The sequence below is a fragment of the Echinops telfairi genome, unplaced genomic scaffold, assembly GCF_000313985.2.
Source record: "Echinops telfairi isolate 266 unplaced genomic scaffold, ASM31398v2 ScPeMD7_3533;HRSCAF=4204_0, whole genome shotgun sequence".
In the NCBI taxonomy this organism is placed as follows: Eukaryota; Metazoa; Chordata; class Mammalia; order Afrosoricida; family Tenrecidae; genus Echinops; species Echinops telfairi.
The window spans coordinates 24,399,120-24,424,832 of NW_022107431.1; the positions used below are offsets into that span (position 1 = coordinate 24,399,120).

At 45.9% G+C, this 25,713-nt stretch overlaps 1 protein-coding gene across 1 annotated transcript in view; it reads right to left on the reverse strand.

Moving 5' to 3' along the window:
- UTRN (utrophin) overlaps positions 1-25,713 on the reverse strand; it is a 619,010-nt gene that overhangs the window by 3,388 nt on the left and 589,909 nt on the right. Inside the window, exons 69-73 of the mRNA XM_045294578.1 lie at positions 15,595-15,753; positions 14,592-14,832; positions 10,521-10,629; positions 8,753-8,845; positions 2,045-2,067 (exon numbers count right to left, since the gene is read on the reverse strand). Of these exons, the coding sequence (XP_045150513.1) occupies positions 2,045-2,067; positions 8,753-8,845; positions 10,521-10,629; positions 14,592-14,832; positions 15,595-15,753 (625 nt within the window). The remainder of the gene's footprint in view (positions 1-2,044; positions 2,068-8,752; positions 8,846-10,520; positions 10,630-14,591; positions 14,833-15,594; positions 15,754-25,713) is intronic.

A 25,713-nucleotide genomic window follows, 5' to 3' on the forward strand; every position in this document is an offset into this window, starting at 1 on the left:
GCAAGAAGAAACCAACAACTATCTTCCTGGACATATAAAAAGCAAAGAAGGGAAGGTCTCTGAGGGGGAAGGTCTCTCAGCTTACTCTAGGTCTTAAATGCTAAACATTTGTACCAGGAAGAATTTGAGAATCTCCCACCCCAGCACGCACAGGAGTGCCTGGTCTACAGACTGCTCCAGAGGCCCAGTGACCTTTCACCCACCGCATCCCACTCCTCCAGAGACCTGCAGACCCCTGATGCTGTGCCCATGTTCCAGGTCCCCTAGTTCCTGAAAGCCTTCCCTGTGCCTTCTGGCTCATCTGGCCCCCGTGGTAAACTTCACATCCTCATGGGCCCTGCCACCAAGCCCTCCCTTGCCTTGCTGCCACGTGAGGATCTTCCCATTCACCCCATAACCTCTCACACAGGGCTGCTTTCTTCCCCACTCCTCAGGCCTGGGGCAATTCTCTTGCTCATCCCTCATTGCAACTTCCAAAGTATTCTCTCTCTCTCTCTCTCACATGTCACCGCAGGTCATCCTTGATATGGCCCTCATTTCGTAAAGAAGAAATGCCTCGCCTTCATGAACTGTCACCTACATGAATGCGATTTTTAAAAAATCTGAGCAATTTCAATGTGGATGATTCTCGCAGCCCTCCAGTCTCTTGGTTCCCCCAAATCCTCTCCTCCATATCCCGCACCCACCTGAGGCACTCAGTCGCTGGTCCAGAGATGGACCGTGGCTAGTGCACGTAAACTCCCATCCTTTGACTTCCAACCACCCCACCTTCGGAGAACCACTTCTCTACTTTCCAGCCTCAGTACATCCAGGGACTATTTGACACACAATCTAGGGATCCTGCCATCCTTTTCCCCTAACTCTCATAACAGACATGTTTTGCTTCTCTCCCCACCCAATTTCAATGCCCGAGTCGATCATTCAAATCACTCTCCTACCCAGCTCCCCTGGTTGCAATACTGTTATGCCAAAATCTCAACTCAGTTAAATCCAATACTCGACAGACAATGATGTCTGTGCTCTTGTCGTTGAACGTGGTCAGAGAGAAAGACACAGCTCTAGGCTCTGGTCTCATGTTCATGTGCAGGCAACCTAGTGGGCCTTCAATGCTTCCTGCGTGTTCCATTCAATTTCCCTAGTCCAACTGCTCTCTTGACCCACAAACATCAACCAGCAATCCTCCAGGCTCTCCTCAAAACGTGGAACCTCCTCTAGATCCTCAGCTCCAGAGATCTAATAAGCAGCAGCCAGAAGAGGCCATCCACAAACTCTTGCTACTACATCCATAGTTTACCTCACACACCCTTGCCTTCCCTTCTGTTACTAGAGATGGACTGACTGGGCGTTTCTAGGTTTGATCCTAGCCCCTTTGCCAATAACTAACTCATAAGGTTCTCTGTCTCAAAGAAGGCTCATCAACAAGTTCATCAAAGAAAATGTTCTCCAAGAATCTACTGTAGCCTTGTGATACCTTCTCAGTAAGAGTGCCTGAGAAGGAAGGCTACCTCGGCCAGTGGTTCTCAGAAAATTTTAAATGAAAAAAGGAAAGCTTTTCTGGCCCCCTGAAAGTAACAGAACCATCGCTGTGGTGCCAGTGAATTTTTCTGTAAAGTCAAATTTCTGAGCTAGTGACTTTAGGTGGATATTTGGAGGAACAGGGGCTGGCTGTGTCCACCCTGGTCCTGGGCAGCGCATGGGCTCTGTTCGGTGGTGCTCAGGGGGTGCTGACTGGAGGAGGCCTACGGGTGAGCAAATGGAATGGTGGCTGGGCCAGTGTTCTTTGTGATCCTTAAGCTGCTTGGGCCCATACATGGCACACGGGATGACATTCAAAAGACAGGAGGACACAGAGGCCCGAGTACTTTTGGCATCTGGGACGTGCCCTCGCCTGACAAACTTGTATTGAATCAATTAGCATTTACACGTCCAGGAAGGTTTCTTATTTACATGGTGGATAAAGCAGCACAAAAATCAATGGTAGCTAATCCGCTTGGTCTGGGTTATGAAGAGCAACATTTGAGTCAATCAACTCATTAACTCTTACCTGTGGCCTGCTGGGGAGATTAGCTGTAAGAGAAAACAAAAGAAATGAATTGAAGGGGTGCTCTTTGCCTTGCTGGATCTATGCTCCCAGGGGCACCCGTGTGGGGAATGGACCCTTCCACTCAGAGCAGGATCACAGTCTTTCCAGTTGCTCAATGGAAGCTTAATATGAAACTGTTCTTTTTTTGGGGGGGGTCGGAGTGGAGGGGGAGGGGGAATAGAAGAGAGCTCAGGGCATGGAGACTAATTCTTTAACACAGGCTACATTTTTGTAGTGAGTTTCTTATATCCCATCTGGTTTATGATGCAGAATTTCTACCAAAATATGTAAAACATATGTTGGCTCTTTCAAATAAGTGCACACTAATGCATTCAGTGAGCACTTAGTTTTGCAAACTACATTAAAATGTCACATTTGAATTTTCCCATGTATAATTTGCCGATGTTATGTAGATTTTGCTAAATAGTGCACATTCTCACCACCACGGTGCCAACAGAAAAATGAAGGGGTATGAAGTCTTCGGTTTCTGTCTTCCTTGTCCCACCGGCTGGGAAGACGGCATTGACATCAAGGAAACTCGTGGCTGTTGAGTCCCTCTGACGTACAGAGACCCTGCTGTGCATCGAACAGAACTGTCCTCACAGGCCTTTGGGGCAAGGAAATGGCCAGGCTTGTCTTCCAAGTAGCCTCTGGCTAGACTAAAACCACCCATCTTTTGAATAGCAGAGGAGTCGGTTCACTTTCATAGCATCGAGGGGGTCACCTTCCGTCCAGGAAGGGGCTAGTCTAATCTTAGCTGCCTTTTGGACACACAGCTAATAACAGTGTCTGGAAAGGGCCAAGCAAAGAGGTTAAATAAATCAGAATACGGTACCTAATTTGACTTGGCACCCGTGTGGCCAATTCCACGCTGGTCCCAGTGCCCAGCGACACAGAGGTTCCTGATGAACCTCTCTAAGCAGCTGCCACCATATCCCTCCTGTAAGACGCCATCATTCCACTTCCCCTTTCACTGCTCAATGTAGAGGAAAATAAAGCATTCTGCCTTCAATCATGGCAACGTCTAAGTCAAAGATGACGAGTCCCTGACCATGCAGGGTGTTGCAACCCTTCTGTGTCCCATTTTTCTACTCGGAGGGAGATAAAGACGCCAGTGATCACTCTGTGGTTGCCTGAGGCTTTGTGAGAAAGGTGAAATGTGACATGTGACCTTCTAGAGGGAAAGTGTGCCCCCAAACTAGGCCAAAACAGGTATAGTTCTACCAGGTGTGCAAGGTGACTGTGTTGAATCACCTTTCTCATCCAGTAAACAGTTACCATCTAGGAAACCCACGGGGGCAATTCCACTCTGTCCTAGAGGGTCGCTGGGAGTCAGAATGGATTCAATGGCAGGGAGCTTGCTTTTTTATACCATGGGCTTAAGGAACTGCTCTGTGGGAAAAACGATGTGGTGTGGTAGTCAGCTTCCCTAAATGTGTGTAGCCATGGGAACCCTATGGGAGGCAGTTCTAGTCTGTCTTGTATGGTCATGATGAGTCAGAACTGACTTAACAGAATGGGTCGGGTTGGTTTTGTAACAAATATAGAAAACAGCGAAATCTTAGACAGAAGCTTAATCCCTTTTGCTCTCAAGCAAACGTTTTTTTTTTTTATCAAGTGGAAAGCAATGGGTACTCTGGTGAACAACTCATATAAATACATTTTTTAAAGGAACTGAGGAAGTAGAGAGCCTTAAACTTCATGATCTCAATGCTTACTATACCCAAAGCCACTGTAATCTCCAGAGCCTGGTAATGCTGACACCGAAACCAGTGGGGCCGAACTGAGAATCCAGAAATAAGTCTATCCACCAAGGAAGAGCTGATCTTTGTCAAAGGGCCAAAATACATGACTGGGAAAGAGACAGGCAAAACTGGATATAAATGTGCAGAAAAGTGAAATAGGAACCAGCTATCTCACACCATACACAAAAACAAATTCAAGAAGGGTCAAAGATCTAAGTGCGAAACCTAAAAGTAGGAAGACCGTCAAAGGAAAATAGGGACAGACGTAGAGGGGGGCCTGTACGGGGCATAAGCACACGGTCCAACGTAATTCAAGACAGACAAGTTGTAGGAGACAAACATCCAGGCACTGATGTGTCTCAAAAGCTTCCATCAAAAGCGTGAAATAGGAGCCCACTTTTGGCATCGGAGAGGGTCTCTCTCCTATCACGCTCCTTCCCAATGTGCTTTGGGTTTGGGGAATGACACACTGGGCTAATCTCTAACATGTGCGAAAACCGTGACACCTCAACAGCAAGCAGACAAATAAACCAATGAGCAAAATGGGCAGGACCATAAAGAAGCACCTTAGCAAAGAAGACCTTCTTCTGCCGGGGAACCAACCCGAACGAAATGCTGGTGGTGATCAGCCATTTAAGAGCTGAAAATTACTAAGACAACAATGAACGTCACCTTGTCCCAGCATTCAGAGCAACGGTCAAAAGGCCAGAAAGAGGGAAAGGGGGAAATTATTGTTGTGTAGTTGGTTTGGGATGTTGGATGACTGTTTGAATTCAAATTAATTAAATTCAAAATTAATTTTAATTCTGATTAAAAGCCGATTCACAGTGAAAAAAGCTTGTGTGTCCAAAATCATTTAGTCTTTGAGGAAGACAAAACACAAGTCTCCCACCCTCAGTGGGCATGGTGGAAAGCATGCTGGGTGGCAGAGCACAATGAAATTCTCTGCACTGACACCTCGTCAGGAGGACACAGCAACACTGCTGCCCTGAAACGTTGAGAGATCTTTTAAAGCCCCAAATTCAAGGACGCAGCCTGGTCCAACAGGGATATTAATTCAAGATGGAGGCATTCTGAAATGTGACGGGTAACAAAAAGAGATGCTGTTAAAAAAATTTAAAGAGTCATGTTTACGTAGGCAATTCATGCCATTAGGATTTGTGAATCCAGTTTCATTTTAATTTCAAGATTGCCAGGAGTGGCAATTCACTTGTGGCCCTGCTAATTTTTAATCCACAATGGATCAAAAGTCAAGATGAACATGCAGATCCATTCACTGTAGGCTGGTGACAAGCAACTGTAAAGTTCTCATTAGTTACAGGGGCTCCAGGGATTGGCCAGGTATTGGGAGGGTGCCAATCCTATTTGCTCAGATAAACCCTCCAAAGGTGGTCAGCAAGCTTCGTGAATACAAGAGGCTTATTAAACGATCTGCAAGCTGGGCGACTTAAAAAGGGCAGCAAAACAAATGAGTCCCAAAGAATGCTCTGGGTATAATCGAGGAACATTTCAATAACGAAGCCAGCCCAATGAGAAAACACATTCATTCATTCATTCCATGTGGGGCTATGTCTGACTCACCAGCTGTATGTCAGGTGCTTAATTCTATTCTGCACCAATTTAAAACGATTTCATCTGTTTAGGGAGCACTTGATAAGGTGCCAATTTTGTAAATTAAGCACTGTATTTTCATGGAAGCACAATTTGGGATATAACAAATCAAAATTTGGGATATAAATACTACGTTGGGCAACTGAATCCCAAACTAATAAACAGAGCTTTAGAAAACAAAAATAACCTCTAAATCCCAAAGGATTTTAAAATATTATTCGTCATTCCTTACAGAGAACGTACTTGAGCTCTCTAAAACACATGGCTAATAAAGATCATTCCCAGAAAGAAACCTACAAATACTACACACATATCTGTGAAGCTGAGTATGTCAGAGTATGAGAACTCGGCCAGGTTCTCCTGGAGATGTCTCCAGGTTCCATACCCCACCCTCACCACTGGGACCACCACAGAAGACGGGGTACCAATGCAAGGGGGAGGGAAACTCTGCAAAGTGAGTCCCATATAAAATATATGTTCTTTTCTATATTAATAGATAAGAAGATTTCCTACCAACAGAAATTTTCTCCTTCCCTTCAGAGTCTATAGCTGAGATGAACATCGGTCTTTTTATATTCCTTTTGTCCTATGACTGTAATTATTTAAGTTTTAAACTATATTATTTTAAAATATGGTATAGATTGGTCTTTTACACTATCTAGCTACCAGGATATGCCTTCATAAAGATTTAAAAGTAATTGCTTTAGAAAACTGACCTTGAAAAACAATTCATCATGAATTTCTGGTTTAGAAATTTTTCAATTGAAATTCTACATTTGATATCCACTACAAGGTATCCATTTCAACCTATTTCCATGGTAGCACATATTGCTGATTTTCAAGTTCAAGATGTATCCACTCTGATATTTAATTAAAGACTTTCAAACAAACCTCGACTAACAGATTTTGTTCGTAACAAATTATTCATGCATTTTGATGTAAACTGAACTAAAAAGTAATTTCATTTTGAAGATCTGGCTTATAAAGGATATGAAAATTGGCCCTTAAACATACAACTCAGAATGACAATCTCTTTAAAAAAAATCAACCTTGAAATATAGTCAGTATGAGAGTCAATCTGTTCATCTGCTATGACAAAGATTACAAAGCCTAGAAAGTACTCTGACTGCCTGTGGCCTTTTACTGAGTTTTTACAGCTTTTCTGAGGCTCGTCAGGACCCAGAAATTGTGCTTTGAAGTAAGTGTGTATACAGGTGCACGAAGTAAGTATGTATACAGGTGCACGAAGTAAGCATGTATACAGGTGCATGAAGTAAGTACGTATACAGGTGCACGAAGTAAGTGTGTGTACAGGTGCATGAAGCAAGAATGTATACAAGTGCATGTAAGAATGTATACAGGTGAATGAAGTAAGTATGTGTACAGGTGCATGAAGTATGTATGTATACAGGTGCACATTCCTTTGTGGGGGGTGAGGATGGAGCTGGCCAAAGCGAAACAATGATTCAGAGAACTTTGAGAAGCAGCCTATTTCATTTACAAGTGACAATAAAAACGGATGCACTCATAAATATAAATACATATGTTTATGTGCTTCTGGAAACTCCCTTAGAATTTATAAGCAATGTTCTCAAAAATCCAGAGACAATTACATTTTATTATTTTTTATAATTACATTTAAAATAGTTATTTCATTTCCTGTTAATGATGGCGTTTTATAAACATTAGAGTAATATTAAATAAAGGATATATTTCATGAAGACAATATGCTTTCACCTGTCTACAGTCAGGAAAATATGTCCATTTTACGCATTTAGGATTGTATGTTATGAAGAGAGAATGAAAAAATGTGGGAGCAGGAGCTTGTATAATATTTGTGTGTGTGTGTGTGTGTAAACATGTATATACCCACTTCTCACTTACAAACAAGGATAGGTTCCAAAGATCAAGAGGATGACCACGTCATTACATAACTGCCAAATTACATCATTACATAAATTTCAAACCACTGAGAATCATGGCCCACTCAAGTGGACACACAACCCTATCTATCAGAGCAGAAGTCACTCTTGTCTCACCCCTTAGCATTCATTACGGCCATGAATGGGCACAATGATCAGATACATATTTTTGTTTACTATTGTCACAAATGCAAAAGATAGCGGTTCCGTGAGGAATACGGATCAATTACAACAGAAGACCCACAAACATTCATTCTTGTCAAGTCAACTTCAACTCATAGAGACCCCAGGGTGCTCCACAGCAGAACTGCTCCCTGGGGTGTGATGACCTGCAGTCTCTAAGGGGACAGATCAGTAGCCTTTTTCACACAGGCAGCACTGCTGGGTGGATTCCCACAGCCAGCCTTTCAGTCACTGGTCAAGTGCAAACTGTGCTGCCTAAGGACCTTTTATATGTATGTATGTATGTATATGATATTGACACATACTAGAATATTAGGTTAGTGCCCTCCCCCTGCCCCCAGCTTTAAGATCATTTTGAGAGGAAATCATGTTAAACGTACAAGTAATATCTTCTTCTTTTAAGAGGTTATTTAAAATGGAATTGTGGCATTCAGCAACAGGCAATCTACAACAGTAAACTGTGTCAGTTTGAAAGAGGCAGAGGATTTTCGGCGGGAATGAAAGGACAAGGCTGCAGTCCCCGGAGACCAAATGCTGACACATTGTATCAATAAATCAGTAGAGAAGAATCGTGATAGAATTTCCCCTTGGATTTGGACTGTTTTTATTTGGGTATTTCTTGGCTTTTGTTTGCTCACATGGTCATAATCTGTGATGCCTTAAATTCTTTGGCCTTCCTACAATGGTTATTTTATTCCACAAGAAAAGAAACCATGTTGGGGAGAGAAAATCAGAAAATAATCCCTTTCTGTGCTCGAATCTAACGACAGGAGAGAATTAGAGAAGAAATTATATTAGCGGAGGCTATTTCGTGTCTTCGGTCTTTGACATGCCGCTAACAGCTCTCCTTTGAAATAATGTGCACCCCCCATCCACCCCCGGGTAGCTTGCATCAAAGAGGATAATTTCTTTCTAAAAACAGACTTCTTATTTTATTTGCCGTCATGTTATCTCTCATAAGACATATTGGAAAAGCTCACGGAGCAGGACCACACTGGCCCCATGTCCCGGAATGTGATGCTATCGAAGTTAAGCTTCATCTTCTTGGCCGACATATATAATGTTTGGCTGCTTTTTCAAATAACAATGCAGTCCTGTTTCTAACAGGAGTTGTTATCTTACCAGAGAAGATGAAGGGCAGCGGGCAGGAAAAGGAGCCGGGAAAGAGAAGGCACCGTGGGGGCTGACGCTCACGCCTCTGTACTTACGGCAGCGAGAGGGAAACGTGCTGTTGATCTGCTCCATGACCTCTGTGAGGTCCGTGCTGGTTTCATGGGGGGGCGACAACACGTCTTCGGCCGCTGTAACAGCAGGGACAAAGAACAAGGCAGATCCCGAAATCAGAGTCCAGCCTCTGACAAACCCCCCACTTCAGGAGAAAAAGTGTCAGTGGTATGGAATTAAAATGGGCTAGGTGTTTGAGGAGGAAGACCCAAGCCACGCACCAGAAGAGGCTACACAAATAAAAAAGGAGGGATGCCACCCTATCATTTCCATGTCTTCATGGGAAATCTGTTCATGTCACAGCTCAAATTCTTTTTTCATAGAAGGAAAAACATTCTACCAATTCTTTTTTTTCTGAATCCTTCTTTCTCTTGGGAGCCTTCAGCAGAGGCTGCTAAGCATCCAGCCCTTGGTGGACGGGACAATTCAGCAGAGCGGCCTGAGACATTTCTGCAATGTGCCTTGTCTGTCTCTCCCCGTGATCACTTCCTCCTCTTTCTTTCCTCAGACTCATCCCAGGGGCAGCTGTCTCTGGTCTTCCGCTGCCCAGAGCGTCCTTCCCTGAGGCTCCTCTCCGGGGGAAGGGAGGAGAGCAGGGGGCCCAGAGGAGGGCCCGCCTAGCAAGGAGGGGCTCCTTCTGGTTCTTATATTTTGGGGGGTGCCAGTGCCATCACCACCCGGGATGTCTCGTTAAGTTGGGAGTTTAGCTCCCTGTCCCCCGGTCCATAGCGATCCCAGCATGCTTTGTCCCTGTGCCACCTAAGCAGCTGCATCCACTTGTACCTCTCCTTCCTGGAAGGCATCCTCTCAAACTGTGTTCAAGGTCAAAGCTGCATAAACGAACCTTTTGCAATGGGATGTGCGTGGAGGTCAACCACGGGAAGAATCAAGCTCCCTGCTGTCAAGTCGGCTCCGACTCCCAGCGACTGTGGGTTTCGGAGGCTCAGTCTGTAGGGAGCAGACAGCCTCAGCTTTCTCCCACCACGGAGCTGGTGATTTCAGCTGCTGACCTTGCCGCTAAGAGCCCACTATGTGTAACCTACTCTGCCACCAGGGCTCCTCAGGTGTTCGTTCCTAAAAGGAAGAGTCAACAATTTTCTTGTTTTAAAACAAAAAAATCTTGAAAGAACATTTTCATTCTTCTCTGGATGAACGAACACATGGAAAAATATCTCCCCAACAAGTTAAGTTGGTTAACGTATGTGGTCCACAGAACGGAATTTCATAAAGAACAAAATGTCATTCCTGAATACTTGGAGACTTCTAAATGGCACGGCAGGTCCCTCCAGTGCCTCAGGACAGGCTGGGTGTGCACTCGGCCTCAGGGGGGCTGCTGAGGGCAGCAATGTTTCCACGGAGGTAGATGAGAAAACGGACTGATGCATAAGTACGTGGGGCAAAAGTCTTTTGTATTACATTCTGAATCTGTACAAACACAGCATTTTAGAAACAGAAAATAAACTACTAAGGAGAGATTCGGTCTTAAGGTAAATTAAATCGAGTGATTCATGCCAAAAGGAGGAGGACCATCTTTTCTTCATCTTTCACTAAAATTCAAGCCGGTACTGCACGATACACGTGCTCTAGCTAACTTAGTCTAACCTCCGTTGGCTGTTCCGCGTGGCTCAGATGGATCTGTAGGTAGGAGACCATAGAGAACGTATGAAAACTCCCTGGGCTGATTTCCGCGGAAAAGCAAGCAAATAGCAGAAGGCACCTCAGATGAGGGCAGCTCTGCGTGGGGACACTGACCTGACTGTTGGAACTGTGGGCCGGGATCTGGATCCAGCGAGTAGCTCAGAGCCGAATGCTGCGGTGAGGCCCAGGGGGAGACACCATTGACTCGGGGATCAGATTCCGGCTGCAGGCACAATCAGGAAGAAAAGCGGAGCAACGGTTTAAATGCCTATTAGAGAATCGCTGACTTTTTATCTCCACCTGCCCCACCACGGCTGATTAAATCACGCAGAGCCGTTGGCGCTGACATTTTCAAATCCAGTTTGCCATCCATTGGATGGCTGCTCTAGGACTAGACAGCCCTCCCCTGGAAGAATGCATAGGGCACGCTGCCGGTTGTATTTATCAATGTCAGTTGTGTCCCTCAACGTCTTCCTCCATTGTTTCCATATCAACCAAGTGAATTTCAAAACATGTTCCATCAATCTTGAGAAGATCAGCCCTGCTTCTCAGACAGCACTCCTTGCCACTGAGTCAGTCCCCAGCCACTGCAAGCCCAGGTGCTGCAAGTAGAAATGCCCACGGTATTCGGGGGGTGAGGGGTGGGGTGATTGGGTGGGGGCTGTGATCTTTGCAGAAACAGATTACCAGGTTTGGGGCTGGGGGGGGTTATCCCCTCTCCAGTTCAAGACTGTAGAAACCAGAATACAAGACTCAGGGAGAGGTTTTTTCTGTTTCAACCTCTGTCATTATTTGCCATTGAGCTGACGTTGACTCACAGCAAGTCCGTGCAACCGAGGAGAGCGACCCATAGGGTTTTCTAGTCGGTCACCTTTACAGGAGCAGACCTTCAGCCCTTTCTCCTGCGGCACTGCGGTGTAGGTTTGAACTGCCAACCATTCGATTAGTCGACAAATACAAACCACGCAGACCACCAAGGGCTAACACAGTCCATAAATTCAATTTAAAAATCACAACCAGTGTTTCCAGACACACAGCCCTGGAGAAGGACCCCCTGCTTGGTAAAGCAGAGGGGCAGCGAAAAGGAGGAAGGCTTTTGATGAGATGGATGGACACCGTGGCTGCAACAATGGGCTCAAGCCAAGGAACAATTGTGAGAATGGCGCAGGACCTGGTAGCGTTTCGTTCTGTGGTGCGCAGGGTCCCTATGGGTTGGAACCCACCTGAGAGCAACTAACTGCAATGACATTATTCAAGGCAATGTTAGGTCAAGAGCAGGATGGCTTGAATTCAAATGCCTACGGTGCCACTCGGAAGCAAGCAAGCCACTGCTCACAGAGACATGCTCCAATGCTTTCTGTTTGGCGTCAGCCTGTGTTTGACTGAACTAGAACCCAGTAGCAATACATTGTGACCTCCCCTGTGTGGTCAAACTAGAAAGCGCAACCCATTGTGAGGGAATACAGGAATTACAGCGTTCCTGCTGCAGGTTTCCCCATTTAATCCATATCAATTGAAGTCTGAGGGTTTTTTTTTCTTTTAAAGCATAGTTGGCTTTCCCATCTACCATATATACTCATGTAGAAGCCAAGTTTTTCAGCAAATTTTTAATGCAGTTTTTATGGTAAGAGTAGGTGCCTTGGCCGATATTCGGGTTGGCTTATTCTCGAGTATATACGGTATGTCTGGATTTCATGCTACACCGCTCAGAGGAGAGATGCACTGCACAGTCGGGCATCATTCAGATAGCAGTGATATTTACAAACGTTACTGTGCAGTTCTGGAGGCGCGTGAGCCACGAGGCAGCGCTGCCTAATGGGATGGCGAGGGCACACGGACCTTTCGCTTTCCCCAAGGGCATCGATGGGTGATGCCAAATGTAGGTTCTGGGTGGCGCTGCTTTCCTCACTGATTCTATCTTTGTACTTGGCTGTTAACACTAACACCTCATATTTGCTAAATAAGAGATTTCAAGAGAAGATGACCCCCCCCCCCCAAGCAAGCATTCTTCGGGACCTTCAAAGGCACAATTCTAACCATGTCATTTTCTCCAAGCATGTGGCTGACACTGACAGAAGAAACAAACATTTGGGGGACTTATAAGAATCCAGGCCATGGGCCACTCTTGGAAAACAATGATCCTGTTGTGGTCGAATGAGGTAGCCCTGACTGAGGAGCCCTGAAGTAGCCCTTCCCCACAACAGGGGCCATGCTGAAATGATGACAGCCAGACAGAAAAGGATATGGTCAGTCTAGCGGCCACTGCATCGGGACTTCAGAGGGGACGGTGTTTTGAATGCTTCTGACCAGGTAAAGGACACCGGCTGCAATGGTGTGAGGATGGTTTCTAAAAGATGAGCCAAACCCTAAAGGGGAAAGTTGTTTCTGGCTTTGATTTAATCAACACTTCTGGAGAAAGGTATTTTTCTACTGTCAAGGGGCTCCACAGGGCAGCAGCCAGAGGAGACATGGATGCTGACATCAGGGGCTCTTCCACGGAGAGAATGCTTGCAGCTATTATACCTGCAACGTGAGGTTGATACTTCATAAGCCTGCAACTAGTTCTGGGTCAGGCTCCCATTCTCTAACTGCTCCGTGCCATCCAATGTAGCATTCCCTATGGTGCCTTGTGCCATCATATGGGATACGATCTGATTCAGGGATATCTGTCTTTGGTCCCTAGGAATATTGCAGGTACCAGAGAGACAGGGACTATTCCTGATGCCTTTCTGTTTTGTAATTCCAGAGAACAAGTTTTGTAAACTATAGGCTATTAGTCATCCGTGAGTGATAAAAACAATGTGCTGGGTCCTGATCAGTTACCCAGAAAGCAGGGGAGGAGAACGAAAATGGGAAGCAAGAACAGAAAACAAATGGCAAAGGGTGGGGCGAGAGCCTTTGGGGGTGGGGGTGGCGGTTAATACTGTAAACTGTTGACTACGAACATAACCCCCCACCTAATTTACAATAAAAAAACGATAGAAACTAAGGCCTTCTCTGCGGCAGTCACATAATCCTGTCAACTGGAGCAAAGGGGTGGAGTCTAGCTTGTCCATCAGGTCGCAGCTTGATGACCTCATCTGGAGGCGCTACAGAGATCAATAGCTCACTGGAGGCCAGACCCACTCTCTCTGCCTTCCCTTTCCTGCTGTTGAGACACACAGAGAGCTGGCACTGGATCCACAAGACTTTCTATCCACTGGCCTGTGATCTTTCTGCATTCAGCATCATTGCATGTGCTGTGCGAGTGTAAAGAGGAATTTATGGACTAGTAGCAGACATATAGGCTAATAATATCAAACTTATGGACTTGATCTGGACTAGGCTGGGATGTTTTCTCAATATACAGCTGCTCTTTTATATAAAGCTCTTTCTTATACACGAGTGTTTATGAATTTGTTTCTCTAGTCAATCTGGACTAACACATTCCTCACCAGTGCAAATATTGTTTTGTATCTATCACACATGCATGGATTCAACATATTGTAAGCTGTATTAGTTATCATCATGACAGCTTGAAAATACATGCTCCAAAGCATAGCCCAGCAGTAGGAATTCATGGCAGCAAATGGATAAACATCTGTCATGTAATTTCTTGAAAACAGAACACAGGATTGCAGGATTCGGTGTGTGTCGTTCACAGGAAGAAAGGATTTAGAGCGAAGCCTTGGGTCATTTTCTTCCCTTTAAATTCCCACAGATGTTTCCTACATGTAATTCATTCCGGAGTACTGTACCGGATCTATTTCCTCAATCAATTCAGAGCTGAGATAGAGCTGAGTGTTAAAGAGGAAGGGGCGCTTTGAAGATGCAGCTTCATGTGTCCAGATCATTAATGTCCCAGGCCTACTGCTACCGAGGCGATTCCAACTCACAGCCTTCCTTCCCAGGGTTCCAAGGTTGTGCGACTTGGCAGGAGCAGACAGCCTTGTCTTCCTCCCTCAGAGCAGCTGTTGGGCTTGAACCACCAACCCTTACCCCGGCAGTGCCGCCAAGGTCCCTCATCAGTACTGAGCTAGGCACACAGGTTTTCGTGCGGGCCAGGATTTAAGGCACACACATTTAAGGGCTGTGGAATGTAGGGTGGACCTCTCTCGTCCCCCTGACAAATCTGGGAGAGGGGACAGGGAACGTGGGGACAGGCAGAGGAAATGTGGGGCGTGGGCTGGCTGCGGCAGCACCCACCTGCTCCAGCAGTTGCCGAAGCCGGTGGAGCTGCGACTCCAGCTGCTTGTTGTGGTCCTCCAGGATCTGCATCCTGGCCTCCAACCGCCCTTTGTGCTGCCGGAGCAGCTTGGCTTCCGCAATGAGTTCTGAATCCTCAGAGGTGTGATGGGGAGAGACAATGGAGTCTGGCGGGGAACCCACAGGGAGCCCCCTTTGAAGGTGCTGCTCCTTCAGTTGCTCATATTCCACCTGTAGATTCCTATTGTGTGAAAGAAAAAGAAAACAACTAATTAACACTGTATCTGTGACCCTCTCTCCCAATAGCTCTGTGGTTGTTAGTTGTTGTCAAGGCAATGTTGACTCATGAGGCCCCCAGGGGTGCAGGGTGAGGCTGTGTTCCACAGGTGGAAGCGAGCCTCCAGGCCGGTCTCCCACATCACTGGGGAGGAGAAAACCGCCAGCCTTTTGGCTCGCAGTGGAGACCTTAGTGGTTTGAGCCAGCCGGCAGTTCACCAAATACAGTAAGATGTGCACAGCTGGACCTTCTGTAAGGCAGAAACCAAAGCGCCAACATTTTCCACTGAAACAAGCAATGGAAAAGTGACAAGACTGCATCATCAAAGGTGGGAACCATGGACATTAAAAAACACGTGGAAACCTTGCAATATGCAGAAAAACAAGGCAGTCCTGTGGAGTCACAGCTCTCCCAGGTACCACTGTCTGCCTAAGGAATCGGAATTTAGCTCACACTACTAGTTTCCCCTAAGTCTGAGCAACTGTAAGATAGCAAGCAGGACCAAAATCATAGCTTTAAGCAAGTGTTCTAATAGGCATCGTCAGGGAACCCCAAAGTCTACTGTAATCTGCAGCCTGTGTCCCAGGTCAGTGCTCCTAAGACTTGATGTCCCCACCACCCCTCAATCATCCCAAAGAAAGGGGCAGGGGGCGTGTTCAAGTCAGTAGTAAAGATGTCTTGCAGGGACTCGGAATTGACTTGGCAGTCGCGAGTTGCGCTATTTACCTCTGTTCCTCTTCCAGGTCAGCAATGATGCGCTCCAGTTCTCCCCGCTCTTCCCTCTCCACCGACTTGAGGATCTGCACAGGGCTCTGCGGCTGGCTCACCGGGGACTCCCCTCCGAGGGTCTGGCAGTACTGCTGGATGAGGGCATGCTCATCCTCCCTGCGGACACAGGAAACACACAGAGGCTCAGGTCTGGACCCAAGGCTGTCTCGGGACAGCGGGAGGGGGAAACGGTGATGATCACATGACTTTTTGGCCAGGTCAGCCTTAGGGTTTAGCATCTCCACAACCTGTCCCAAAACTCTGAAAGAGATTCACCGATTGTTGTGAGCTGCCTTCCAGTGAGTCCTGACTCACGGTGACCTCATTCCCATGGAGCAAAATGCTGCCCAGTTGTGTTCTAACCCCATGACCAGTTTCAGACTGGACCACTGGGTTTTCACTGGCTGATATTTAGAGATATAGCACCAGACTTTTCTCCCTGGTCCACCGTAGTCTGAAAGTTGTACTGAAGTCTGTTGGCAGGGCTGGCAACATACAAGCCTTCCCTGGCAGATGGGTGGTGGCAGCCCAGGAGGTGGATTGACTGGGAATCAAACCCACATCCTCCACGTGGAAGGCAAAAATTCTACGACTGAACCACCAGGGAGGAAAAGGAAAATGGCGACAACAAACTCACCACCATCGATTTGATTCTGACTCATAGCAACTCTACAGGACAGGGTACAACTGCCCTTCTGGGTTTCTGACACTAACTCTTTACAGCAATAGAAAGCCTCATCTTTCTCCTGTGGTAAGGCAGGTGGTTTCAAACTGCTGACCTTGCAGTTAGCAGCCAACCTGGAAACACTATTCCACCACTAGGGCTCCCTACTGCTGTTAGAGTCATCTAATAGAGTATGTGTATGGAACAGAATAAAAAGTTAATATAATGACTATCAGAGGTCAAATCAATAATTTAATGTCAGAAAAGTAGATCCTGAGTTCACGTTCTTGAACATGTGGCTGAAAGCATCTTTGTAATAATGCCTTGACACCCAGAGGCCAGCTCTTTCCTCCATAGACTCCTGCATGTGAATAATTCAGCCCCAATTAAAGTCAGAGACATACAGTCAGATATTTTACATGATATGATCAACATGCTGTTTCTAGAATCAATCCAGGGCCATTAGCAAAAGAAAAGACTGCATTTAAATTCACTTGGCTGCGTCTCTAACGAAGTGACTTATCAATCGTGTGGTGGAACCTAAGGCTTGACATCAACAGAAACAAGCCCACGGAAGCACTGTTGGTACCTATACGGGAAGGAAATGCTTATCAACAGGCCTGGAGTCCTATCTTTTCCTTCACCGGGAAGAACCTGCAGGATGGGGGTCTATCATTCACATGGTCCTTTCATGAAATCACTATCATCAGAGGTTTATGGTGTGGCAACATGCAAATGACAAGTTCTTGGCTATGGAGAGAGCCATGCTATGGAATGCTTCCAGCAGATCGTCCCTGGCCGGTGTGGATGGATAGGTGGGTTTGCAGCCGATGGATGTGCATAGAGGATGGGGCTCCAAGGAAGCACTGCGAAGGCTGGCAGCAGGCGGCATCACCTGGAAACCCTCCATGAAGCATCAGCCCCTTTCTGCCTAAGCCCCTGGCTGCATGTAACCCTCAGAGGTCTTGCCGGTGACACTGGGTGTGGAACACCATCTAACGCAGCAAGAAAGGAGGTGACAAAGGCATGGCTGTCCCGGGCCTCTCCCCCTCCGCTCCTGCCTCGCCATGACTGTACTCCTGAACCTGCTAGCTCTGCTTGCCACTGGTGAGGCCTCTGATCCGCGGCACAGCTTTGAGCGCTTGGCCTTTGTGTTCCCCTGGTTCCCCTGGGTGAAGAAGGGGCTGGAATTTGCGTCTGCATTAGTGATTTCTTAGAAACTGTATATCCTGAGCTTTGAGATCAGACAGATACTATGAGGCAAATGAGGAGAAAAATGAGTGTTATGCTTGTCAAACAGCCAAAGACAGGGTCCAAGTGGGCTACTAGATTAATTTTGCTTCTTCCAATCAAAGTTTTTAATAAGCCTTGTAAACTTATTGGATGAGGTCCCTGGCTGGTACAAATGGTTTGCACTTAGGTACTCACCAAAAGAGTTAAGATTCTAGCCTATCCTCTAGTGATATAGAAGAAAGGCCTGGCGTTATGCTTCCATAAAATGTACAGCCCGGAAAACCCTAGGGAGCAGGTACAGCCTGGAGTAGTTTCAGCCTAGAATGCAAGTGGCTGCTCTAAGTCAAAATCGCCTTGACACAATGAGCTTGGTTTGGGCTTTTGGTAGAGACCTGGATGGGATCACCACCTAGACACCCAACTACCCTTTCCTGCTCCCATCCAATGACCTTAACATTCATGGAGGGACCCTTAGAGCCCCATTAGAAATGAGAATTGGGAACACGGATGGGGTAAAGCCTGCAGTAAGCAAAGACATCCTGTTGATACCTTTTCTAAAAATGCAGCATCGCTGGGAAGGAAGTGAAGAGTCTCGAGGACCGGTGCCCACTCCTGGGACTAGAAGCATGACAATGAGAAGAGGGACTGGGGGCCACACCCTGCAGAGCAGCTGCCTTTAGGAGCAGATCTAAAAGCTCCTGGCTTCCCGTGTAGCGGGATCAAGCCGGGCCTCTGGCAGGGATGTAGGAGAAGAGAGTTGTTTGCTTGAAAGGGCTCACTGGCCAAGACCCTAAACTTCAATCTTTCATGAGGGGAAGAAGAAAATGATGACGCTAATGGGGCAATCCTGCCGGGACCCCTCTTAGCTACTCTGGGTCTCCAGGTTCTAAGCCAGTGATGCCTGGAGACGCTGCACCCACAGAGAGAGAGAGAGAGAGAGAGAGAGAGAGACAGTAAGGAGAGAATACAAGGTGCCGATGTCGATGTGAACAGGACAAATGGACACAATACAATGACACAGTGGACACAAAATGAAGAAAGCAGACAGTGGAACATTATGAAAATATTTCTCATGCTGAAGAAGATCTGAGTCCAGAACCTGACAAGATTTGAGTGTCTCTCCCTTAGCCCTCCCCGTTTCCCTCTTTGCTCCACCAATCATAACAACAACAAAACATTAGATGGTTTTCCAGTGAATTTTTTTTTTTTACATTTTAAGGCTAGAAAAAGCATCACAAGCAGCCAGCCAGAAATCAGAACAAAACATTAATGTATCCACAAAGGGAGACAGAGCCTCCTACCACGCTATCATAGTACATGTCAAAAGACAATGGAGCCATGTTGAGCATCCTAACTAAGTCCCCCTGTCACTCATTTGTCCAGGCAGAGAACGCACCTCATCCATGCAGCAAAGGACACAAAAGGCAGCCAGATAATGTAACGCCGGCAGAATGAAAGGAGATGGCAATCTCAGCGGCTACAGTAAGTATGGAGTCAATGGATTCTCCTCTTGGTTAAAAATCATTAATTATATACTCGCTTTGAATAACGTGGATCCCTGAGTGGCCCGAACAGCTCATGCGCTCAGCTGCGAATGTAAAGGTGGGTAGTCTAGGTCCACCCAGAGAGGCCAAGCAACCACCAAAAGCCCTAGGGAGCACCCTTCTACTCTGACCCCCAGGATCACCATGAAACAGCCAGCTCAGGGACAAGAGGTGTTTAGTTGCCTGGCTGGTATCGGGCCTCCTATATCAACCAAGCCCTTACAACATCTATGACCTGGGGATGATATACTGAGTTCTCAATATTAACACCCACTGATATTGAAAGGACCGTGGACTGTCAAAAGAACAAATAAATCTGTCTTGGGAGAAGTACAGTCAGAAGGATCCTTGGAAGCAAGGATGGCAAGACTTCATCTCATGGACTTTGGACATATGGTCAGTAGAGACTAGACCCTGGAGAAAGATATCACACTCAGTAGAGGGGAAGCCCAAAAGCGGACGGCCTTTGACAAATGGATTGACAAGATGGATCGATCCCAATGGACCCAAACATAAGAACACACTGTGAGGGCGGTGCGGGGACAGGCGGTGTTTTGCTCTGTTAGACAAAGGGTCGTTAAGAGTCGGAATTGGCTCAAAGGCACCTAACAACAACAGCAACAACAAACTTCTGTTTCACAGATCTGGGGGCTGAGTATTTACAGTGTAACAAAGATACCTATCAACCAGTTAGGAAGAGAATAAAGATGCATTTTATCGTCAACTTTTATACAAACTGATTTTGGAAGGTAGTAGTTGATGAGGTTTTAAAGATTGTAATTATCACCATTGCCATTATCCTTACCTTCTTCCAATAAGGTATCTGGAAGGAACTTAAGTCCATTTAAACAAAAGTAATAACTTTAGAAATCATTTATGGGTAACACACAATCGTAAGCACAAAGTGTTTTTCACACATTATTAGGTCTATGTGTTAAATATAAAAACATATACATTCAAGTTCTTAATTATAGATAGCCACAATCAAGAGCACACTTTTAAAATACAGAGAGCACATTAGGTTCCAGATTGGGATCATTAAATGCCAATGGTGTGTCTAAAACTAAAACAGAAACTTGCCGCAAAAAATATAGAAGCCTACTTATCTTTTTTATTTTACATCTATGAAGCATGCATCCACTATTATCTGTATTACAAAATTAGTGTGTATTCAGGTGACAAAAGAACTGTGATTCACTTAATGATCTTTGGAAGTAGGTAAGAAGACATAAATAAAATAATAATAATTTCCTCCCCTTTTTTTGTCCTATCCTCGGCTTTAAGGATGGACAGTAATCCCAGTGGAAACCACATCAGCCTTCCAATCTGATCCTTCCGTGTAGAACTGTACCACACAAGGGCACAGAGTGGATGGACTGGTGTGCCACCCTGGCAACACCCTCCCTAAGGGACCTGTGATACTTAAGGTCTGTACCAGCTTGGCAGGGAAGACACAGACATCTCTCATGCTGTGAACTAGTACAATGTAATCACCGCCATATTGGCATCTGCCATGAGCAGCAGATCCATTGCAAGAGGATGTGCATGCGACTGGCGATGGAGCGATGGTGTCGAGCAAGACTAGATGGATCTACAGGGCTAGATGCACATTCTCATCAGACAAAGTTCCCCCTTCCTATGGCAGCAGAGGTGTTCCATGGGGAGTTAGGAACCAGGCTATTTGGGGTCCGAATCCCAGCTCACCACTTACTAGCTCTAAGACCCACACTCTTCAGTCACCTCTCAGTAAGATGTGGCCACAAGAATATCATCTCAAAGGGCTTCTGTGAGGATTAAAGACACTAAGATGCAGAATGTGCTTCAAACAGTGTCTGGCCCACAGTGGCTGTGGTTGTATTCGCCAGCATTATTATTCAACAGAATATTTCCTACATAGCTCAGCAAAGAATTACCAAAAGCTCAATTCAAGAGGGGCTAGGGATAAAGTTGGTAATTCAAGAAAGAACAAATTCCAAAAAGTGTTACCGACACTTGCTGATACCATATTTGGCTTATGGCACTCAGAGCTGTTTTTCAATCTTTTCCTACACGCACAACATAATTTGCTGACACCAGGATGTGGGCTCCCTTAAGATACAGACATGAGACTAAAGCAGAAGAGCCAATGCTACCATGAGAAGCCACCTACCCCTTGTTCAAAGTGTCCAGTACTGGGGGGGGGGCAGTACTGAACATTGTCTACTAGTCTACTGAGAGGCTCCTGGGTAGTATACATGGCTAACTCTCAACTGCTGACCTCAAGGTTGGTGGTCGGACCCAGTGGCACTCTGGACACAGGACTAACCTTCTGCTTCTGTAAAGATACAAGCCAAGGAAGTCCAATGGCTCACACTGGTACTGACACCCACAGGATCAGTACAGGTTGGAATCCACTCAACAGTACTGTGTCTCTCCTGGTGTAGTGTGTGGGAGAGGGTACAATGACTCCACCAACATGGGTGCTTTGGGGAAGGTGGGGGAGTGTGCCCCAGCCTGCTGCCGCTACAATGAGGGCTTGTACACAGCAGGTAACTCTGACCCATGCTGAAAGCAAAAGAGGAACTGCTGAGTGTTGGGCACAACAACCAATGTTTCGTTGCAGAGCCCAGGACCCAAGAAGATACACGATTGGACGAGAATCAGAAAGGGAGTCAGGGAAATAGGAGCGCTCACCTCCACACCCTTCCACACAAGCCCTGCAGGGTTCCACGATGGAAACCTCAAGGCTGTAAACATTATCCTTCGTGTAGGTATCAAGGGAGGAAGGGTAGCAGGTAAGTGGAGAGCAGAAGAAAATCTGGGGATTACAAAGGCGAATAACCTTCGTTTCCTTTCAGTTTTTAACTGTAACGCCTGAGTAGACAAGAGACAGCCAGAAATGACAACCTGAGCAAACACAGCAACCCACCTTTTGTCCGGCAGGCATGGAATCGAGCCTTGCTGCCGGGCACTCGGCATTTCACGGAACGTGCACAGACCTGTGGCCCGAACGAGTCAACACCCTTCCCTTTGCGGGGTATGTGTGTTCTCCAGCTATGGTGGTGAGGAGGTACGCTGATGTGCAGTTCAGTCCCTTGTGGGGGAAAAAGCTACAGAATACAAGGTTACCTCTACCTAACTGAAGGTTTTATTTAATTTATTTATTTATTTTTACCCCTCCCCTAACTGAAGGTTTTAATAAGAATATAACTGAAAAAACAAACCAACCAGCCACATTTAAAGAGTACAGGGAGGGAGGGGAAGAAAGAGAGAAAACAACAGAGAGAGGGGTTGAGAGAAAGAGAGACGGAAGTTTTGATGTGTGTGGAGGGCGAAGGATGGCCTCTAAGACATTACATGGGTCCTTACAAATATTAACCTAAACAATCTCAGCAGGGTCTTGGACTATTACCAGAGTCCCACATCTGGGCTCTATCAAATGTTGTTCCCCAGGAAACTTGGGGGGAAAGGGAAGGGGGAAAAAGCATGAAGACAACTCTGCACCCTCTCTCATGCAAGGAACAGCTTAGAAAAGGTGCCCCTACTTCCTGTAGGATCAACGCACCATCTCTGGGAATCGATGAGGTGTGTGCATCCGTGTGTGTGTGGGTGTGTGCATGTACACGTGTGTTTGTGCGTGCATGCAATTTCCAGCTGTAACTGCTTTGGCAGACCTAAAAATTATGAATGGAATCTCCTCCTCCTATGAAGACTCTGAAGGCCCTCAGCCTTGGCAGTTTTGCACACGCGATGGACGTCTTTGCAGGTCTGGGAGACTAAAGGAGTCTACTGACTGTCCTGCGAGAGCCTGCAGCATTGAATGACTCGGGTCACTCCTAGATAGGAATTCTGGGCCATTCTGCCCCTGTCCTAGAGGGTCGCTATGAGTCGGCATTGACTCAGTGGCACCAACTTTGGTTTTGTGGTTTAAGTGAAAAGTGGACATTCTCAAAGTAGAAAGAAACCTGTCTCCAAGAGGCAGGACTCAGGAGTGACAGGTTGAATATTTGTGTGTTTTATTCTTAAAACTGCATATTCCAAACTTAACTTTCAAGTCACCCTGATAGATGCTGACATACCACTCTACCAGCTTTACTGCCTGTTGCTGCTATTGTGGTTGCTGTGGTTGTGGTTGTGGTTGTTGTTGGGTGTCATAGAGCTCGTTCTGACCCACAGCTGCCTTGTGCACAATAGAAGGAAACTCAGCCCTGAGCTGTCCACACGATTGTTCCGATGCCTGAGCCCATTGTTGAAGCCATGGTGTCCATCCGTGCCCTGGAGGGCTTTCCTGGGTTTTGTTGCTACCCCTCTACCAAACACGATGCCCGTCTCTAAGGGCTGATCTGTTACTGATTACATGTGTTCAAATGACTGTCACTTGGTTGTACTGTGTGTGTGTGTGTGTGTGTGTGTGTGTGTGTGTGTGTGCGCGTGCTGCTGTGATCTTTAAGGAGGTGACGCATGCCATCCCAGTATTTCAAATGCCCTCAGGCTAGCCCGCGGTAGCCAGGCTTCAAAAAGAGTTTCCAGATGAACACATATGGAAAGGAAGGACCGGGCAATCAAATTCTGATTGAAAGAATGGGCCAGTGGGAACCTTACGCACAACAGTGGAACATGGAGAGTGTGGCAGCACTCAACATCCGACCGAGGAAGAGCCTTTTCCTCAAAAGCAGCGCTGACCTTCCTCAGGTAGGTCGAGGAATATTTCCAAACCTTCATTTGGTGATGAGCACCATCTATATCAGAAGAAATAGCTGCAAATACCCATGAGTAATTGGTACTGTATAATACCAATTGAACTGTATAAAGAATGAATATGGGAACATTGGAAGTTGTCCAAAATGAACTGGAATGCTTGGGGATAAGACACCCTAGGCTTTAAGGCGCTAAAATGGGCAGGTGTTGGATCATCATGTGGTCTGCTATGTGGCGAATGACCATTTGAAGAAAAACCGCATTCGGCATCAAAAAGAACACTTCCAGATCTATCCTGGGGTACAATGATGTCAGTGATAGGAGAATATCTATATACTATAAAAAGACCAGTTAGTAAGAATAGTATTTCAGATTACCCACCTACCACTAAAGGCAAAGAGAGAGAAAATGAAGATTTTACTTGTCTTAACATCATCAACATGCAATCAAGACGCACCGGTAATTACTGGGGACCAACATGTGAAAATTGGAAACAAATAGGTAAGATAAGTAATTGGAAAGTATGACGATGGTAAAAATAAATTAAGAGCTCACATGATCACATTCTGCCAGCCTAATAACTTATTTTCAATTTCTTTTTTGAAAAAGATAAGCAGCAACAACACATCAACTTTGCTGAATGGAAGACACAGGAATCAAATCGATTCTATCTGTGGAAAGAGATGATGGAAACAAAAATCCTCCCAACTGACCACCAGACAAGGTCAAGGATAAATGGAGAGCAGACTGAAGTAGTCAGGAAGGTCACCGCACTTGGACGCACAATCCATGCTCACGGCTGTGGCAGAGTCCAGAAATGGAATGATGATTGCACTGGGCAGAGCTACTGCACAAGGCCTCTTGGAAGTGCTAAACAAAGCAAAGCCCACTCTGAGGGCTGAGTTTTGCCTGAAGTCATGGTATTTTCAGTTACTTCATATAGATGTGAAATTGGACAAGGAATAAGGAAGACTGAAAAAGTGTTGAAGCAATTGAACAATGTTGGTGAAAAATATTGAATATTCCACAGGCTGCCAGAAGAATAAACAAATCTATCTTGGAAGAAGTACAGCCATATGCTCCTTCAGACAGAAGAATAGCGAGACTTGGGCTCATATACTTTGAACACATTATCCCAAGGGACATGAGCCTGGAATTGGACTCCATGCTTGGTAGAGGAGAGGGTCAGGAAAACTCCTTGTTAGCCTTCCCACGAGAAAGGCAGACTGCTGGCATGTTACTGAGAAGAGCTTCAGCACCCAGGGACTCACGCTGCAAAAGAGCAAAGACCCACGCGGTCGGTTTTAGCACAACAAGATTGATTAACATATTAGGAAAATATTAATGTATCAACCACTGGAAAACAATTTCTCGTTAATGGTTTATATATTCTCGTGCTATTAGGATAATTTAGCAAGCTTCATTTTCATGCACAAAGTCTAATTGGGTTCTGTGTCTAAATGTGTAACAGGATCAAAAGGAATAGGTCTAAACTGGTAAGACTGAAGCGAATCTAGCTCAATTCTTCCTTGCTCCATTGCCCTACATTATTTTTCATTTTATGAAATGGGATAACAGCAGCTCTACTTGCCCCAGAAATTATGTCCTTTGATGGTTTTAATCCTTTTTTGTTGTTGTTGATGCCACTGAGTCAATCTGATTCCCAGTGACCCCACGTGACAAGACAGAACTGCCCTATAGAGTTTCCTGTGACCTTTACAAGGACAAGCATATCAGCAGGTGGTTCTCCCAAGATGCTGCTGGTGGCGTTGAACCATCAGCCTTTCCATTTGCAGCTCAGCACATCATCAAGGCTCCTTTTAATCATTCTTACAGCCTCCCTTTCCCCTTATCCTCTCTCCATCTAATCAATAACTGCTGTTGATGTTACTTCTAATGAAGTCTTATATCTGACCCCTTGACTCTGTTCCCAGTGCTTCTTCCTAAGCAGATGGTACT